The sequence below is a fragment of the Euwallacea fornicatus genome, chromosome 4 (assembly GCF_040115645.1).
Source record: "Euwallacea fornicatus isolate EFF26 chromosome 4, ASM4011564v1, whole genome shotgun sequence".
Lineage (NCBI taxonomy): Eukaryota > Metazoa > Arthropoda > Insecta > Coleoptera > Curculionidae > Euwallacea > Euwallacea fornicatus.
In genome coordinates, this window is record NC_089544.1 from 3,884,174 (window position 1) to 3,904,756 (window position 20,583).

A 20,583-nucleotide genomic window follows, 5' to 3' on the forward strand; every position below is an offset into this window, starting at 1 on the left:
TGTTGGATTGTGTGGTCTATTCTAAGTATTTTATACTACGCATGTCCCACAGATACCTATCTTTAGATAATGAGGATAAAATTTCGATTACTTTTGCAGCGATTTCTGAAGAAACGAAACCAATTGAATTTTTCTTTTGTAATTTTAAAGAATAAACCAAATGATTCGAATTTTCAAAGTTTATTAATTTTGTAAGTTATTTGACAAATTTTGGGCATATTCGAAAATTTATTTCGTTGAATAGACGCTTCAAGACGAAGAAGAAATTGCCATCTGTTTTAGTATGCTCTTTGGAGTAGATAATCTATCCTGTATAGAAAGGAAATGGTAATTTTTAGATTTTATTCTCAAAAACATATCTACACCACAGTCAGTGAGTCAACACATGCATTTTCCATTTTAGGCAACAGGTACATAAATTCTCAATTATATTTAAATTTCATTTAAGCAATGGTTAAAATTGAAACCTGCGAGTACAAAACAAGAATATTGTGGTCTGATTAAATTCTTTCGTATAACTATTTTAGATTAAAAATATCTAAATATTTGTCCGGTTTCTTCTAAGGAAATTAAAAGTACGTAGATGGAGTTTTTCTGAGAAGGGAAGCTCGGCCGGAAAAGCGTTGACAAATGGTTTCTAAATTATATAGCGTATTTATATTCCGAAAGGAAAACGCCCGGAAGTTTTTGTTTTTCGCACGGCGTCCCTCCGACACTCCCGGATTTTAAATAAGGGAAATAGAGTTGCAATTTTGGAATTTTCCGCCGCCTTGAACTCGCTGTTTTGTCCCCTCGCAGAGACATTCTCTAAGGGACAGTATGCAAGGACTTGTCTGAGAACCGTCAGAAATTCTCGAGGTATTTGGCGAGTTATGTGGCAAATTTGAATCTGAGAAGGAATTAAATTACAGATCCTTCCTAACAGTCTGCGGCAAAATGACTTTAGCACATACACATCTACGAACTGTAAGCGCCATTTCAAGTCGCAGTAGAATTTCTATTGCAAATCTGTGCAGCAAAATCTGTATCTCACAGGCGTATGATAGACCTTTTACCGCACTATATCGCATCTGTAGTGTAAGTGTGTGATAGATATTTTTTACCGTACTCAAAGCAAAGTAGCATTTGTTGACATCAAAAGTTTTTGTGTTTAGTTTAGCGTGTCCTATAAATGCGTGTCAGTTAACACACGTGCGCTCATAGGAAAAGTATTATACCTATCTAACGTAGTAAAGTATCTTTACCACATTCTACTACCTCATTGCTTTGCAAACTGCAGGCATCATACAGTTAAGTATTCCTTTCCGCATTTATTAGGCAAACACGTATTTTAGCTTACAAAACCTTCGTACTAAAGGTATAAATGGTTTCTCCTTTGACAAATTTTGTAGTAGCAACGTTGGAATCTGATTTGGTGTGGACTAAGTTTATAATGTTTTCAAAATCTGAGCACGTAACGTAGAGGAGTCATAGGGCAGCTGCAGCTGTATGTTACAACGTGTGATTTTAGATTTCAGTGTCACGTTTAAGCGGTTTCCCACTACATGAAATTTTGCTCCTAATTAAATTTTCAATATTGGAAAACCACGAACATATTACATAAATTTAGCTGAAGAAGAAATATGATATTTTTTTCAGTCCATATAAAAAAAATGAGGTTGATGGTGATATCTGGGAAATAAAATATTCGCGTCTTAAAAGGTGAAACGAGAAAGTATTCTTTTTTTCGATATTGCTTTAAAGGAACTTCAAAAACGAGCAGTAAGCCAATATTCCAAAAAAAAATATTTTCCCATCTCTTACAGATTCGGGGATTCCCATGTAATGCGTCCTCATAGACATATTGTACGTTTTTTACTATTTTGGGTCTCCCCTCATTCGTCCATGTTACATTTAAATGAAACAAGCGCCGAAGTGGCATTTTGAAAGTAAAAAAAATTGCATTTATCGCCCAAGCGCCTTTAAGGAAAATATTTTAGCCGTTATGCTATTTAATGTTGGTAAATATGAGTAGAGTGTGTGATTAACTCAAAGATGTCCATCTCTCCGTCTTCCTCTCTCTCTACCTCTTCCTCTCCCTCTTCTTCTCCCTCTCCCACTTCCTCCCTTTCTACCTCTCCTTCTCCCTCTCCCTCTGGCTCTGGCTCGCCTTAGCCCTCGCTCTCTCCGTCTCTCTTTCTTAAGCAACCCAACAATAAACTGAACCTTTTATCCAGTTTCCCAAACTAAAGCAAACAGAAATTAATTGTTCAAACACCAGATCTGATGGAGGAAGACACAGCCCCAAAAAGGGAATCCTTAATGTTCAATTTGGTCCATAAATTCGTCCAAATAGATCCGCAAACATCACGGGGCGGTTTCGAAATAACCCTCCAGATAGTCCGAAGGCATCATCAATATAAATTTGTTGCCCTTAACATTTTGTCTAAGGCATTTCAATGCTATTAGCGCTAATTATAAATTATGTTTAAAAGAGGGAATTACATCTATTGGAAGCGACGCTGAGTTAATATGAAATGGTTATCGATAATGTTGGATTTAAGAAAAATCGTCGGGGGAGTTACACACTGATATGACATTCGCCTCAGGCAGATTGGTAATTTTTTCTTTTTTTTTCAGGAGCAACGTCTTGGGAACAAATAACGCACAAATCAATTGAAGTCTTAAATTCTGCCTGCACAGCTGAATGTAACCATGTTTTTTGTGGTCTAAATTTGTATTCAGAAACAGGTTTTCGAGTCCACTTCCCAAAGAAACAGCGTCGTCCTAAAGGAATTTTGGGTTTTTTCTAGTTTGTTCACGTATAATCCATCGAAATAAAAATAATTAATATTAAAAATAAAGGGTTGTATGGTTCAAAGATTTGCCAGCATGCTTTTGATATTAGTCACAGAATTAAATGGAACGATGCTTGAATCGTTGTCAAAGAAAAATGATCAAAGAAGCGTAAAATCAAAGAAAGTGCATATATTTCGCTTAGTCAAAACAGATGTGGGAAAATAAACAACCTCTCGTACATTTTAGTTTACCTTTGATTTTCCTTCTCTCCTCTGTCCCTCCTCAGTTCTGAAGACAGTGAAACCTCCCTCCGATGTGAGGACAAAAAATTAAAAGACAGAGCTCAATTAACTGACTCAAAGATAACAAATCTTGACTCAGAAACTTGTCGCCCTGAAAATGCTCTCCATATTCATATTTTAATTATTATTCCATTTAATCGAAAGCAACGACATTAACGGCCTAAATTATGCGTAAATTTCTTAAATCCAGTCTTCTCGAATTTCTTATTATGTAAAATTGTGAAATTTCCTACCTGCAAACACCTCGGGAGAAACAGAAACCATCCACAGGAGCCCAAAGATCACAACACACTTCATGGTCGCGCGAATCTTCTGGATTGAAAAAAGCCGGTTTAGTACGAATGGAAAAGTTTCGTTCTTCACCGTAGCCAGAGCAGCAGCTGGTTTCGCAGCTACCGAAGCGACGATATGCGGAGAACTGCTGTCGTGGTTTCTGCCACTGCCCATCCAACAGGTGTCTTAAACTCCGATCCACCGCGCCGCAGAGTTCTTCGCTCATCGCGAAACTTTAAAATGTACCCTTGACGTGTGAAATTGAAGGGGCACTAGGGAGATATTCCAATGTAACACAGTCCATAATGTTTTTAGCACTCCGATAAAACAGAAATTCCTCCGAGGTAACTATATGTCTCAATTGTACTGCAACCAGTACAACAATTTTATTTCCAACAACCCTGAAAAATTAAATACGAGGTGTTTCAGAACTGTGGGGTCCAACTTCTAGAAATTGTTCAGTGCAACAATAGAAGACATCCATGTATAAGGCCTGTGTTCCAAATGTCTTCCTAAGGCGCTCAGGCCTTATAATGCTTTAAGGCAGTTAAGTGCAAAAATGTTTTTATAGAATTTTAATATGTTGCATTTTAATTTATTTGTACAAAATAACACTAGAGTAATTATTCAGAATGTGGTCCTTGAACTTCATTGCACCTGTTCAAACGACTGTTAAGGTTTCTCTGGACTTGGTTAAAAACTTGATGATCGTTTTGCTCTATTTCCATTGGCGTTACATAAACCAGAGATTTTACATGTCGCCATAGAAAGAAATTTGGTGCTAGATTGGGTGACTAAGGAGACCACAGAACTGGACCGCCTCTGCCGATCTAATGTCGTCTGACCTAATGAAATTCAAGGACGACATTTTGCATAATTTTTTTAGAGTTATTTTGTACAAACAAAATAGAATAAAACGTACTTAAACTCGATAAAACACGTTTTTGTATATAACTATCTTAAAGCATCGTAAGCCAGTAGCGCCCCAGGGAGACGTTAGCGGGCACGGGTTCTAACACTCGCATGTTTTCTATTGTTGCAATGAACAATCTCTAGAAGTTCGACCCGATAGCTCCGAAGCACAGTATAACTGTAATTTTTCAGATGATTAATGTAAAATAATGCCTGTTCAGGTATCTGGTGTGAGTTTCCTAAGCCATGAAATTACACCTATTTGTTAAAGAATGCGAGTTACATAAAGTGAAATTGTAATTCTTAGTTTTACTCGTCATGGCTTAATATTGATGAGAAAAAAGTCGAGGTCTTGCTATAAAAACAAATACAGCGTTTTATCTCTGGTCATCCGTTAACAATTATTTAATCACCAAGTGTATTAATGAAGGCGATTAATAATACAAATGGCTTAGCGCGTGAGCGAAGAGAACACGCTATTAGAGTTAAAATTGTTAATCGTCCGTTAATGCACGGGTTAGCTACAATATTTTCCACCAGCTACGAGTTTGTAATGATTCTTAGATAAAATTTAAAGTCCGCTATAAAAAACTCCTATTTCATTAATTGATCCCGGAAATATATACAGGGACTGATATTCGGGACTTTAATATCATAAAATACACAGAACCTCCATTAAAAATTCTAGGCATTTATGCTGTTTACGTCCATCACGAAAGTTCGTATCATTAGATTATGGAAATTATATATTCATTACCTTTAGTGATATTTCATTGCATCATTGCCTTTTATTTCACAACGGTTTGAAACGCTAATAAATTGATGAAGGTGGTTAAAGTAACGAGAAATAAATGTGTATCATATATTTTCAAATTATGTCCGGCAGGAAAAAGAATTGTAGAATTCCTTTAACGTTCGTGATGAACCGCATTTCATGATCAAATGTAAGTTGAAGTAGTGACCTGAGCTGTTATATAGCAGTTTTCTCCATAGAAAGATTTTTAAATAAAAAAAATAATTTAAAATTCGGAATATCGAGAGCCAGTGGTGTATCACAAAAAGCAGCAAGAGGCAGCTTGTCCCTTGAAGTTTCCACCTCATATACCATCACAGAAATTTTCAAAATCTATTCATGTAGATTCGAAAACGTAGCGCATACGCAAACTCTCAATAGAAAAGTTTAAAAATTGATGGAACTGCAAACAAGAACAAAATATAAAATTTAATTTTCGGTGTCTTGTAAAACAGAAAACTACGTCTTACGTTTTCGTAAGAAACGCGTTCTAAAATAAGCTTTTTGAAAAATTCCTCTTATCTCTTAGGCATGAAAGTTGGAACACCCTGTATATACATAGGCATTTAATTCTATTTTATTCATTCATTGTGACTTTCAGTGCAATACAAACAGGGGTTCATGGAATAAAAATAAAAAATAAATTACATGAAAATCGTGGGTGCCCGAAGGCATCGAAATATTTGCAGTATTGCGAATTTGTGAACGACGGGGATAAATTATAATTATACTTTATATTGATTTTAATGTTTACTGTTACTTAGCCTTAAATCTGACCTGCACAATTTTACAAGTAATTTGCAAATTTAATATAAAAATAACAAAATTCCTTAACACAGAAAATATACATAAACTTCAATAGTATGTTGTCGCAGTGATCTACCTTTTAATTGTTACGTATTTCAAAAAAGTATCTTTCATACTCCCTACTCAGAATATTAATTTAGAAAATGAAAAATACCTATTTATATATAAATACTTATTTCAAGATCAACATATGAAATAAAACATGTATAAAAACGTTCAAAGTTCATAAAAAAAATATCACATAGCCTGCCACAAGTTCCGTTTAAATGAAAAAAAAAACGTGTATGAAATTATAAAATAGAAATGGTTACTAATATAGTTCATATACAAGTCATTATATGATTAAAATATTCTATGGACTAGATTCACACACGCGGGTTCAATTAGTTCATTTTGAAAAATCTGAATTTTTTTCAGAATGAAACTCTGAAAATATGACACACAGCTAAAATTCCTCTGCTCGTTATTTCACCTATCAAATTGACGAAACTCCTAATGTTAACTTTTCTTCTTTTCGATACGATTGGAAGCCCTATCATATACAACCCAATCAAGGTCTAGCTCAGCTTCCACAACACATTGTATTTCATTACGCACATGAAACTCAATCTTCATAGAAGGTCTCCAGAACTAACCTTTTAGGCTTTAAAAGGGCAACTTTATTGTACTTTTCACTCTTGTACTTGGTCTGAATTTCTTGTTGCTCCTTCAGAGGGCTTTCTATAAGGGTTTGTTGCTGTCGTTGGACTACAGGACTTAACTGTTTAAAACTGTAGCCGCAATGTTCTTTGAATTTCCTTGGCCATGGTTTGGACTGAGATAATGTATGTCTAAAAGTTTGATGAACTGTTAAGGACAAATGTGCTCTAACAGGATTTCGAACTTGTTCACCTTGCTAAAGCAATGGAGGCTGCCGCTAGTTTGGACGGTAAATGTTGTAGGTAATCTTGACCTTCCAGCAGAACTAATTCGCTAATATACTGAAAGTTATTAAAAAATTACGAGGAGTGATTTTTCTCTACATTATTGGGAAAAAAATCATAATCTTCAGTATACATATAATTATTTTGGGTAACGTTCGAAAAAATATCACTAGGGGTTAGATCCGAAAGTGGAGCAGGCGAAAGAAGAGATTCATTACACCCCTATCACTATGTCAAAAAGTAGCACCTTCGTTTCGATCGTTTTGGAATACTTTCATTGGTTTTCTTTTTATTGCCACTTTTTACATGGTATTCATGTTAAGCGATTCCACTATTGCTATGTCAAAAGGCGAAAGTTACGATATCTATTAAATGAGAGAAAAGTAGTTTTTTTCGAGACAATTCATAGCTCGTTTTCAATATTGCCGAATTTTTTTTGAGTTCTGAACGGAGAACTAAATGGAAGAGAAGCAATTTTTGGTCCTCTACGCAGCGCTCAAAGTGATATCCCCCCCTCTGGAACTTCAAGATATCACTGCTAAATGGTATTTTTTAAATAACACGGAATTTTCATTCGATAGTTCGATATAAAATTGAATTTCCAATAAATCCATATGTGGCTTGCATAAATTTCGAGCCGAAAAATCTATTATTAATTTTTTCCAACAAAAGTCCCTTAATGCTGCATTGTGTGCTTAGCGAGACTTACTCTCATATATTCATTTTTAAAATCCACCGTAAAAAATAACTATTGCCGAATGGTTTTTTTGTCAAAATGAATAGGAAATTTACAAATGCACAATTTAGTGGGTAATAAGAGAATAATTTGTTAATGCATGCAACAATTAACAAAGAAAAGGAGAGATGAAGGAGAGAAGAAAAGGAGCGTAGTTTAAATGAGAGGAAACATGGCTAAGTAAATACTGCAGTATTAGTGAACTTGTTGAAAAAACTCATTGATGATGTATTTGTCGGCATGACACCTCGGAAAATGTATATAAGTCATATATTGCTATGTTGGAAATTAAATTTGCTTTCCAACCATGGAACAAAAATTCCAGTTTCGTATTTAAAGAATGTGACTTACTAAGATGATTAGACAACTGCCCTTATTTTTCGATTTTGATTAAACTTATGATGGTTAAAGACTCTTGGAGTATGATTATTATCTAAAATTTTTATCCCACTATTTTAATCAGTAAGAAAGTTATTAAAAAATATATTAAAGTGATAGGATGCCTTTGGAGGGCCATATCTCAATAACGATACTCCCTCAAATCAATATTTATAAGAACTTATTTTACTATTTTTGGTTCTACTTTCAATACTTTAAATTTTGTTCCAACTTTTCCAAATACCCTGTATGTATGTAACAAATATTCAGAAGAACAAATTAAAAACTTCTTCGGAAACCAACCGCAAATCCGGGATGATTTGACACACTCATTCGGCCCTATTTTTTTGTGATGGACGATTTTCAAGTGTCTGGCCTAAGGGCCCTCGTAGTTTGCAGACTGTTAACACTAGGCCAACAGATCAGCCAGATGGGAGTGCAGCCCGTCAATATTTTTTATGGGCTGAATTAGAATCGGCGAATGTGCTCATAAATGTAGGCCTTTATATCATTTAAGCAAACGACTGAACCGTTGGCAGATGAAAACTTTTTAGTCTATATGGTGTACGGCCTTTAAGGGCTACAGTACCCTACAGACTAAGCAGCGGTCGACGGTTTAGTCGTATAAGTGTTCATTATCGGGGCGTAAATTTATTGACCAATTTAGAATCGGTGAATGTGCGCGCACACGTATGGCTTTAGACCTATTAATGCCAATTAATGTAAACTGTCCGCCGACCAAAGGTCTGGGGTCTGCAGTGACCCTTATAGTGGTGTACGAACTCTAACAAAGAAATGTTTGGACGATCTATGATTTTTTGTCATAAAGCAAATATTTATTTGTCCGAAGTCATAAATATTTTTAACAATTTGCTACTCTAACCCATTTGGACTGAAAACTTACCATGGCCAAATGCATCGTTTTTTGATCTAAACGATATTCCTGACATAAGTGTTGCACAAATGCCGAGGTGGTGGGAGGCTGCATGCGAAACCTAGAACAATTAGAATATTTGATTATAATTGTAGTTTTAGTTGCGAAAATTATGAATGTAAAAGTTCCTCCTTTTCGTATGCAGAAAAGCGTGCGACCCTGTACAAATTTTGGGGAGGAAACCTACGCTTTCCAGCACTAGTGCGGTAAAGAACATCGGAGGCTAGATAATATTCTACACAATTTAAATAATTTGGCATGGGCGGAGCTAATCATTATGCTCAACTCAGAGACGGAAGACGCGATGTTGCCAATTTCACATTTTTGAACTAGATTGTAGGATTTTCTTATTTCAAATGATGCAAGCAAAATATTATTACCTTCTTCTTTATTGGTAATTCTAAGTATTTTCTGTGAGGAGTATCGTGTACCTACGTTTAACCATTTTCAAGACAATGAAACCTAGACTCTTAAATTTTTCTCACTTCCAGTATCAGTAGCTCGTTAATGATTTGAGACTGAACAATGTGATTTGTACCAACGTACGTAGTTTCGAGAGATCTATTCAATGGTATCGTTATTTTGTGAAAAAATCTATATAATTTTATAAAGCTTCTGAAAATTACAAAAATGATGCCATATTATTGATCTTTTAAAACCAAGACCGAAGGGTACAAACCGCATTACTCACTCACAAATTGGAGATGAGTTAGAGTTCTGGAAAATATGCAAAATGTAAAAATTTACAAGTAGTTTTCCCACAAATTATTGAAGTTGAATATAAAGAACTAGATAGAAAATACTTTAAATCGTTACCAGAATTTAAAAAATTCATGCAGTAAATCACTAAAAATAAAAAAATTACGATATCTGGTGGAAAAGTGCGAACTTGACTCATCTACTACGTATCTGGTTTACAATGAACTTCATGAATCTGCATGTGATACCTTTAGAGATTTTAATTCTCAATTAAATTGAATTTATATCTAAAATATAGTAAAATATCTTGCCTTAAAATTTTGACTATCATTTGCTCCATCTTAGCAATCTGTCGGGGAGTAAAAGTATCTCCAGTTAAGTAAGCCCACTCTTTAATATCTATCGGATAAACATCTTCCATTTTTCCAGCCAATAACATGGCGGCTGCTCCAACAAGCTGAAATTTACCTTTTACCTAAAAAGAGAAAATTATCCATTTGTACATGAATGTGTTTCCCAAATGTTAATGATACAGGGTATATCGAAAAATACCAAATTTTATGGCTTAATAACTTGAAAACTAAAGGATAATTTATATACACTGTGGTCTAAGTACGTGACAGAGTCGGTTAAACGGTCAAAGTTTTAAATAATTTTATAAGACACGTATACCCACCTTAAAAATTATTTTATTTTTCATCGTTTTTCAGAAAAATGGAGAAACATTTCGGAAAATAGGAATTCTTTTCCAAAAAAAATATTTCCTCATACATTAACGGATTTTACGTAATAACGTTTTATATTTTAAATCACTTTTTTCCAAACAAATTTCATTGTTTCAATTTTTCGAAGAATTTTCACATTTTTTTGAAAACCATTAAATCTTAAAACATTTTTTGGGTTGCGTATGAGTTTTCGGTAAAATTATAAAAATATTTTCCTATCTAAGCGTCTCTGTATCTCTTACAGTTTTCGAGACCTTAATGCATACATCGCCAGTAGTGGTCACCCTGATATCCAAAAGTACAGATCTATACCAACACGAACTCCACCGAAAATATATTAGGGAAGAGAACTTGCGTTATTGGATTACAAGGAGTTACTCCGAAAAATATTGCTATGCAACCCACAACCAAATTCTTATTTCGCCTGTTTACTATTTCCATTATCGCTTATGTGTATGTAATTTTTTTTTCAAAAGTCTGTACACAAATATTTGCACTATACTGCAAGAGATAAAAAAAAATTGAAAAAGATCTTGGGTAACAAAATTCATACAGGGTGTTCCAAGAAAAAATACAAAGTATAAAATAATATATGACCCAAAAAACAGAACACTCTATATATGGTTTCCGACGATTTTCAATATTTAATTGTAGCGGGTCTTAAAAAAGAGGAAAGCTTGCACAATTTGAAAAATTTAAGTTGAGGCATACGTGAGAATAAAGCAAAATATGAGAAAAAATATGCAACTTTGTCTTCCTGTATATCAAAAATTATGCATTTTTGACCATGGATCTATTAACGTTTTTTCTTTTATTATTTTGCAGAGTACTATTGCTCCCTGAAATAACTCCATCATGGTATGTTACACTCTGTATTTTACGAATTTACTGCCTACTACTCTTTTTCAACCATCTAATTTTTCGAATTTGATAAAAATGACTTACGACGGCGACATGACTCAGAAACCGGTCAATGTAATTAACGCTGAGGTGGAGAGTCTCATTACATAGCTTATAGACTTCAGCTACACCAGCCAACCAATCCACTAGAACTGCTCTGGACTGCCAATTTAAGCTCAACTGCTTCAACATGTATTTGGGTTTCGCAACGGGGTGTGATACTTCCAGTTCCCGAAGGTATCGCCAAATGTCCTAGAAACATTATGAATTTGATTTGAATATCTATTTCATTCCACCATTTCAGTTCCCTATTCCGTACGTCAATAGAAACTGTTGTATTTCACATAAAAGACTTGAGACCCTCTACATTAGAGAATGTCTAGAGGAGACAAAGATCTTTTTCGAAGTTCAAGGCGATACCATAATGACCACCTGACTGACCTGCAGCAATTGTTTAGAATTTTAATAATGTGTAGCTGACTACTTACGTCCTTATATTCAGAGACATTGAGCAATGATTTAGGAAACTCTGCAATTTTTCCCTTATTCTCTGGATTAATATTGGCATCCTTATCATCCTCTGCATTCCATTGTACAATTTCATCACTTATGTCTATGCATTCAGAAAATTCAGTGATTGGGCTTTCGTCCAGGCACAAAACCTATAAATTAACGAAATTTTAGTTGGTAAATTTCATGTCCTTTTCTGAATAAAAGTACATGAAGATGTAAAAAATGTTCATAATTAATCAAGTTAATTATTTTTAATTGATCTGATCAATTACCGTTAATTTTTTTTAAGTTTAACTAATTTAATTGAATTTAATTAACCAAGTTTTATTACGATCTACAGTAAATAAAGTAATATCGAAAATATAGCGTTTTAGTAGGAAGCTATCCGCAACAAGCGCTAATGTTGCTCACATACATACCTCGATTTTTTCCTCCTCACTACTCAGTCGCAATCGTTTCGACTCCTGCAATACTCCATTATTTATCTCTTTAAATATCCCCCTATTTTCGCCACCTCTTTTGTCTCCAATTTGAGGTGGACCGCTTGGAATGGAGCCATGCACTTTCTTCATTTTAATATTAATCTTCGGCAGCAAATTTTCAACATCTTCAAATATATTAATAACCGACATTTTAAAAATGCAATATTAATAACCACTTTTCACAGTTTTTGTGGGTTTTAACGAAGTTTAAATGCGGATAATTATAAATGTATGTAAACGTGTAGGTGCCGTATTAGAAGTCTGAAAATTTTGAACTGAAATTATGCCAAACGCGTCAGATTTTTGAAATTTTTGCCGCACTTTGTCATTTTTTACCACCTTTTTATTGCTTGTAAACAACACTTATCATCATATTTTTGAGCAGGTACAAATTTATGTTTGCAGGTATATAAAGCAGACCATTGGCGATATCGCAGAGTACCAATTGAAATCCAAATTTATTAACAAAAATACAGTTATTAAAAAAAAACTAAAATAAAACGTAGACTTTCGCGCAGATTTGCTTATACAATTGACCTACCCTTACCCCATGAATTTAGTCCACCTAATTCCACCTTAATTCATTAAACGAGTTACAAAAGTATGAAATAAGAGTTTTTACCAAGATGTTTCACTTTTTGCTCTCCTAACATACTTTTGTGTTTTGTATACAGTGTGTTTAAGATCGCCACGTCTAAAGCAGTCCATACATCGTTTTTATGGTTTTAGATTATTAGATTGCTTTCATAGCAAACATCTCAAAAATTTGACTTCTTAAAGAATCAAAAGTATGGTTCAAACAAAATCAGTACCTATATTTTGAACACTTGAAAATAAAATTTGTCCGAAAAATGTGAAAATAAAAAGATATACTTGTGTATTAAGAGCACAAGGCCACTTGGACGTCATGGACGAAACTTATTAAGAAACGCATTTTCTTTCAACACTATTATTGATTTTTTAACAATTTACATAAATGACTGTTACATTATAACTTTTTTACACCCGACGAAGCTAACTATTAACGATATACTCTGGACAGGTTTATTTCATAAAGCAGTTACCAATAAAGTGCTTTTCACTGGCAACAACGTTATTCAAACGTTATTTGCATCTTTGGTATTACAAGTTTAAATTTTACGTTGGGGTTCGGCAAAAATGGTAATTCAATTCAAAAACAAACCGAGGTTTCCCTACGTTAAATATAAACCTGTCTTTTTTTATCCATTAAAAATGTATAAAAACATCATAAAATATTATTCTTCTCAAACTCGTAATGAAATATGCTATACTGTAATTATTCTACCAGACATTCTTCAAAGAAAACCTCCCTGAACCGTTTCAAAAAAATAAAACAACATTTTAAATATACAAAAATATATAATAAATATATTAGTAATCCTATACAACAGAATAATTCAAGGTTCAGTTGAATAAAATTAAATTTTTCATATAGCCTGAGAATTAGCCATTTTTGTAATACTATCCAAAATAGTTGTTTTCAAGTGAAGGGCATTTCTAGTATCTTCTAGCAACTTTTCCTTGTCATTTAGGGATTTTTCTAATGCATTTACTTGCTACAAAACAATCAGATAGAGTCTTTAAGCCAGTAAATATGACAAACCACAGCTCACCTTCATCAAATCTGAAATAGTCTCGTTTGCTTTCCTTATTGATTCATCCTTTTTCTCTTCATTCTTTTCAAGTCGCTTGCAATTTTCTTTAACTTTGTCGAATAACAGCTGCAATTTTGCCAATTTACTTTCCGTATTATTCAAACGCTCTTGACATTCAGTCAGTGCTTTTTCTGTGGCAATATTTTGACTATGCAAGGCCTTATTTTTGCCCTTTTCTACATCACATCTAAGAAAAATATCATGACGATTTAGCTCCACTAGCATTCAAGTAGTTTTGAATTACCTATTTTGAAAGTCTCTTAGGTCAACGGATATTTCCTGTTTTTTTTTGCTGACTTCCTCCAGCTTCTGAACGGTGTAAAGCTCAGATTGCTGCAACTTCATATTTTCATAGGTAAGGCGTGATATCCTATAACAAATGTAAATTACACTAATAAAATTCAGTACAGTTAAATTGAGCTTAATGTCGGGTTGCCAGAAAATGAACACGACGATTTTGTATTTAAAGAAATATACAAAAGTAAAATACAAGATTTAGTTAGCATAATAAGTAAAGTTAACTAATTAGTTTTACTTTATTTCACTACAACATTTGGAAACAGTAATACAACGCCGTTTATAATTATAAGAGTTGTGAGATAACCCCTTACCTATGCTGTAGATGAGTACAATGTTTTGTGGAGGCATCCAGACTACATAATGCTACCCTCTCTGCTTGTGATAAATAAGAGATCCTGTAGTTGTAGAGCTCCATGAGTTCAGACGTGGCCAAATTGTTTACTTCGTTTTTTCCTAACAGACTCTATAAAAAAAAGTAAAAGATATGCATTCTTTTAAAAAGCTCAGTTGTTTGGAATCAAATATTTGCGCGACCAGTTAGAAAATAGTGATTTTCCTCTTCACGTGTAGGAAAAGCCATCAAGTACAGCTCTGCACGTTTTACTTTATAAAACGACTAGCCATGCTAATTAGCTGAAAGTGACTGTGAGATGTGTTTACGGTGGAAAACATTTCATCTAGGAACTTCAAATTTAACGTCAGCACGACTTCTGACGGAATTATCGCGTGATAACTCTGTAATACTAACATTAGCGTTTCAAATTAATTGTTTTCGCAATGGAATGAAAGCGAAGTCAATGTCGGCAAAAATATTTCAATAGTTCCAGTGCATGTTTTCGTTTAATTTGCAATATTTTTTAGGATTCTTGCCTCCTTAGCTCGCCTTGTGTTATGCTGTATCGCGTAAATTATAATTATAATTAAATTAAGATTTATCCTCTAAATCTATCAAACAGTTTGAATGAAGAGATTACGAGAATGAAAAAATTGTTCATAGTTTCTATACTTACCTCAATATTTTCTAATAAAGCTTGTAATCGTTCATTTTGTCCTACTGGTATTATACTAAGTGCCATATCGTTCTGTTGTAGACTAAATGAAGGATTTGAGAAGCTTTTATCTGTAAATTAACATTATTATTTACAAAATGTAAGGGAACATTAAATGTTCAACAAGTTTTCAATGTGATGATGCTCGGCATAATAACGGATGATAAAAAAATTTCTAGCCTTGGGTGCTCTGAAACGATTTACATAAATAACTTGAATATGATAATTATTCTTCATTATTTACAAGTAAAATATATCAAAGTTGCCTAATTTAGCTATGACGTGTACAATAAATAAAATTTCTTTCAAAATACTCTTAAACTGTATTTTTTTATACACCCTTTCATTACGTTAGCATAACTAATAATGCACTAACCTGTAGGCAAAATAGGTTGAAGTTTCCCGAGAGCCAAAGATATACCACCTGGACATAAAGACGAAATCTCAAGAGCCGATGTTTTTACATCCACAGGACCATGAGAAATTGCCTGGGCGATAATAATATGAATTTTTCTAAAAAAGGCAACTTAGTGTATCTTAAAACTTACATGATACACAGACTTACCTATTTTCTATCAGAGTGTTTATTAGCGTCACCCATCTATTATCATGTTGAGCCAGTGTAGCAACTAAGGACACTCCATTGATATATAAATTTACTAGATCAGTGCTGCAACTATTTTCGCATGAATATGGAGATGTATCTCCCAGTATATGCTGAAATATACTTTTAATAGCGTCTTCATCTATTTCTTTGATCACTTTCGATCGAATCGGTTTTACTTCAATCATAGCCGTGAATAATTGAAGGATGGCTCTCAGTCTATAACGAAATTATTATTAAAGTTAAAACTTCTTACTTAAATATTCTGACCTTATAATGTTCTCTGTGTTATGCAGAACCCCTTCTTCTTTTGAAGAATTCAAAATCTTCAAAAATACATTTAATTCTGTTACTAAAGATTCTGCTGTCTTTGATTCTTTTTTATCCAGATTTACTATTACCGTCCTTAAGATATTTATAGCTTTATATGATAAAGTATTGTCTTGTACCCAATTTAAAGCAAAATGAATTATTCTTGGATAGTTACAAGAGATTTGAGAAACTTTCGATTCTACCAAGAAGTTGAGAAGATCTAAAATAGTTGAAAGACATTCTGGGTTGTTGGTAACATGTCCTTGTTTTTCAATAATCTAAAATAATGGCATTAAATATATTGAAGAGTGGAAAAATTCTGAGAAATATTACATCTAATATACTCTCAACTTGCTCCCCATATTTGTCATATCCAGATAAAAGATTGAGGTTACTTTTAACACACTCTATAAAAAACTCTATGATCTGTTTCAAAACAAGACTGTTATTTTTTCTATACTCCTCTTTAACAGCGGTGAACGTATTATCAGTCAGTTGTGGATAAATAACAGCTGGCATATATTCAGATATATTCTCCAGTATAATTGTCAATACATTCACGTACACTTTAACAATGGGGCCCTAAGAAATAAACAGATCTTACATGAATACCCAAAGTATTTCATTTAATAATTCAATACCTTTAATGCCAAACACATTCTGATAAACTTCTTTAGATCAATATTACGCTGCATGACATAAACATTAGACATGTTCTTGTAACACAAGTTGACTAAAACCCCTAAAGCAACAGTGACAACCTCAGACTCTTGACTCTCAATCCATTTACACAATATTGTCATTAAGCGTGCTGTATGAGGCAACTGACAATAAACCTTTATACCACAAGTAATTTCTTGCATAAGTCTTAGCAACCTGCATTTCTTTTCATTTGTTAGTTGATCACCTATCATGCATGCTAGACAAGGTAGAAACTGATATGTTGCCTTAAGAATTTGCCTTGTTGCTGGGTTCTTGCAGGCATTAAGTAGCAAATCAATACAGTACCAGCTAGTTGAAGAATTTGGTTCTATAGTATTCATTAAATCATATATGCTTATAAATAGTTTTCCTGCAATGTTGGTGTGGGGGTCAAATATGCTTAAGTCTGCTGTTAAACTCAGTGCCTGAAATTAAGAGCAAAAAGAATTATAATGAATTAAAATAATATTTTCTATTACTGAAACAACAACAAAATAACATTCTTAAAATACATAAAATCAACTAGTGAGTGAATGACCCCTGTTTAAAAGGTGATTAAAAAACCCAAAAGAACAATAGTACAAGTTCAAGGCTTCAGTTATTTCGTTGTTATTCATCTCCTTTTGTGTATGAAATATGTACTAACAAAAACCAAATTGAAATCTATAAAAAGACAGTATAAAGGTTAAAAATATATTTCACATTGGCAAATATATAAAATATATTATTTTAAATCCATGTAAAAAATATATTAATAGCTCATTTTCCAAAAAGGACTTCATAACTAAAAAAGAATCCAACATAAAATGATTTTCAATCATTAAATAAACTTCACCAGAATTCTAAACTCTGATTGTATACCCTACATCTAAACCTTAGATTAAAGTTTATGATTCGGTTTTGATTTTTGACTAGTTAACTATAAATTGTCTTACCTGTAAAAGTTGATTAATAGCTATAATTTTATCATCTGAGCGTGTTTCTATATAATTCTCAATAATAACAATCAATTTCTTCATTTTTGAAAACTTGTTATCCATATTCAGAGTGACACTGGATCCAGTAAGGCTGTTAACTGTACTAATAGTTGTGAAATGGGAATCTCTCTGAGGGTCTCCTAAACATTCCATTGCGAAGATACAACAAAAACTGTATAATATTTAGAAGTGTGATATTGGTTATTATGTGCTACATGAAAGGCCTGAATGTGCTGAATGAAGAACCTGAAAGAAATCATATGAAAAATAATAAATAAATATATATAATAATATGTATATGCGATTACAAATATCCTTATAAAGCTTTCTAAGTACATAACAAGAGAAAGCAAAATCATAATTTTGTGATGGAAAAATCAGAGGACCTGCTAGCTAAAAGTGTTTTTAACAATATTTTGAAACAGTGTACCTTATATGGATGTTGTGTCTGACATAGATGGCCTTGGCCTGCATATTTGCTGAATTTATATATTAGAAGTTTTTAAATATTCATTGAAATATCAAATTTTTGGAAAATATGAAACCATGTCCCACCAGGTTCTAACGAGGAAGTATATATGTGGTCATAAGAGGATTAACTTTACTTGAAATCATTTTAACATTATTTGTGACCTACCTAAGGTAATATTATATGAATTTTATCATATTAGGGTAAAAATTGCGATCATATTTATATAAAAGACTGAAAAACAAATCACGCACACGGCACCAGTAGCACCACACAATAACGTGATGCTAGATAATTAATAAGGGAATTGATGATAAAAAAATCTGACTGTTAACTGGAATCCTATACTTCGACTCTAAGCCCTTTCTCAAGTCAAAAAATACAAACAAGGTCTTATATGGCAAAATAAACTACCATGAGAACGAAAATAAAAATAAAGAAACCGTTTAAGTTTTTTATTTTCTGACACTGACAGTTTTCTTAAAATTCAAACTAGCCTATTAGAGACAAAGCACAAGTCACGTGACTAAATTAGAGGAGATGGCAACGTTGAGGGAAAAATGATGGCCCTCCATTTCAACGAGGCAGAGATCGACAATTCTTTTACTTGCAGAAAACTGACCAATAAAATCTCGGTATAAAGTTGTCCTAGGGAAAACTTTATTGACCTTTCGTTAGACAAAAACCAAGTGTGGGCACCAACGAATTTCTTATTTTGAATCTTACAATTTGAAGATGAAATTTCAAAATTTCAGTTCTAGCGTCTATGCACAAACGTTAATATTCAGCTATTCATACAGAGTAACCTAATTACCAAAAAATCAGTAATGAATGAGCTAGAAGAAACACTTAGTGTTGCTTTTAGACTTGGCCAAAAGTATTGAGGCACCCTTAAAACTCGTTTAAAACCCTTTGTTAACTACAATAAAAGTAACACTGATTGTTTTAGGGATAAATATATTACAAAAGAAGGACTTAATATTAATATTTCATAAGTCCAACCTTTCCGGTTTTGACTGCTTGAATTCTTTAAGGCATAGACCCTCCTAATTTCCTACATTCGTCAGCAGTTATTTTGTTCCACTCTTCCTGTAAATAAATCTTCACATTTTCTTTTTAAGTAAGTTTGATGATCCCGAATCCTCTACAAAATAGTCCATAAATGTTCAATAGAGTTTAGGTCAGGGGATTGTACACGCCATTTTAACAGTTCAATTCCATTTTCTTCGAACCATTGCATTGTTCGTCTTGATTTGTGACGGAGTGTTATCTTGTCGGAATTTTACTGCCTCAAAGTTAGTATCACCGAACAAAATTGAGAAGGACGAATATAGAGACTATTCTAACACATTTACGTATTTTTCACTATCCATTCGTTCTTCATACGCTACAGGCTACCGTAAAGCCTCAGACCATAATACTGCAACCGTCATATTTCATAGTGGATACTACACATTCAGGAAGGTACTCCGCGCTTCTTCTACGTCTTACAAATGTGACGCCGTCTGTTTCATACATTTTTACATATTTAGGAGCAAATTTTAAAAATTGGGTTTCTATTAAAGCAGCTTAAACTTCGATTGTTTTAGTTACATGCTTAGAGTTTAATTTATTGTGTTCCAAAGCCCATTTTAAGAGAGCGTTTTTGTTAGCCTTGAAGAACCATGGCTTTCTTATGGCCTTACAATTTTTCAATCCAGCTTTTACAAGTCTTCTTCTTGTCGTTCGTGCAGGAACTCGTTTTCCAACTTGTTTGGAAAAGCTTACAAAAAGCTGAGAAGACGTTTGTCTTCTATTTTTCAACGAAGAAGATAGTAACAGTCGGTCCTCTTTGCTCGATATCAGACGTTCCTGACCCGATTTTCTTAAATTCTTATTTGTGCCAGTTAATTTGAAACGTGTTGAGTTTTGTACGGTGTACCTCGAACATTTTACAAATTTTGCGATTTCTACTTGGTTGCGACCCTGTTTATATAAAAATATAAATTTTTACCGATTTTCACTGCTAAGTTCTCTTGTTTTCGGCATGTGTACGTTAAGACACTTCACCAAATTACTCGACTAAACATCATTCCTTTATTTATTAAGAAGGGGTAGGTGTAAACGAAATATAGAAATGGGTTCTGGAAAAAACATTACCGAATTTAGACTTATACTTATAACGAACTACAGAAAGATAATTTTGAAAGGTTTGCTCTCTACAACACATATTTATGCCACAAATAATCAATATTTACTAATACGAATGATTCCAGGAGGAGTATATTACTTTGAATATAAAATAACAAGGATGGTTAATACTTTTGGCCAAGGTTGTATGTTACTTATTACTCTGAGTA

At 33.3% G+C, this 20,583-nt stretch overlaps 3 protein-coding genes across 5 annotated transcripts in view; all 3 read right to left on the minus strand.

Annotated features, from left to right (window-relative positions):
• Positions 1-3,729, minus strand: part of LOC136350981 (uncharacterized) — a 171,456-nt gene extending 167,727 nt beyond the window's left edge. Inside the window, exon 1 of the mRNA XM_066303188.1 lies at positions 3,314-3,729. Within this exon, the coding sequence (XP_066159285.1) occupies positions 3,314-3,527 (214 nt within the window). The 5' untranslated portion in view covers positions 3,528-3,729. The remainder of the gene's footprint in view (positions 1-3,313) is intronic.
• Positions 3,730-5,773: 2,044 nt separating this feature from the next.
• Positions 5,774-12,504, minus strand: LOC136350975 (G2/mitotic-specific cyclin-A-like). Its single transcript, XM_066303179.1, has 7 exons — positions 12,093-12,504; positions 11,649-11,822; positions 11,206-11,412; positions 9,847-10,010; positions 8,807-8,897; positions 6,757-6,845; positions 5,774-6,695 (listed from the first exon to the last, which is right to left on the minus strand). Exons 1-7 carry the CDS (start codon positions 12,303-12,305, stop codon positions 6,470-6,472), a joined length of 1,164 nt encoding a protein of 387 aa, XP_066159276.1. The 5' UTR covers positions 12,306-12,504; the 3' UTR covers positions 5,774-6,469.
• Positions 12,505-13,515: 1,011 nt separating this feature from the next.
• On the minus strand, positions 13,516-20,576 carry LOC136350973 (protein CIP2A-like). 3 transcript variants are annotated; one of them, XM_066303175.1, is made up of 13 exons: positions 19,440-20,576; positions 19,247-19,388; positions 17,734-18,021; positions 16,738-17,223; positions 16,430-16,678; positions 16,055-16,374; positions 15,746-16,003; positions 15,557-15,693; positions 15,142-15,251; positions 14,443-14,594; positions 14,076-14,201; positions 13,790-14,018; positions 13,516-13,732 (listed from the first exon to the last, which is right to left on the minus strand). In XM_066303175.1, exons 3-13 carry the CDS (start codon positions 17,926-17,928, stop codon positions 13,604-13,606), a joined length of 2,391 nt encoding a protein of 796 aa, XP_066159272.1. In that variant the 5' UTR covers positions 17,929-18,021; positions 19,247-19,388; positions 19,440-20,576; the 3' UTR covers positions 13,516-13,603. The 3 variants fall into 3 exon arrangements, with proteins under 3 accessions (XP_066159272.1, XP_066159271.1, XP_066159274.1); XM_066303174.1 differs by lacking the exons at positions 19,247-19,388; positions 19,440-20,576 and adding an exon at positions 18,413-19,183; XM_066303177.1 differs by lacking the exons at positions 19,247-19,388; positions 19,440-20,576 and adding an exon at positions 18,206-18,376.
• Between the last annotated feature and the right edge of the window lie 7 nt (positions 20,577-20,583).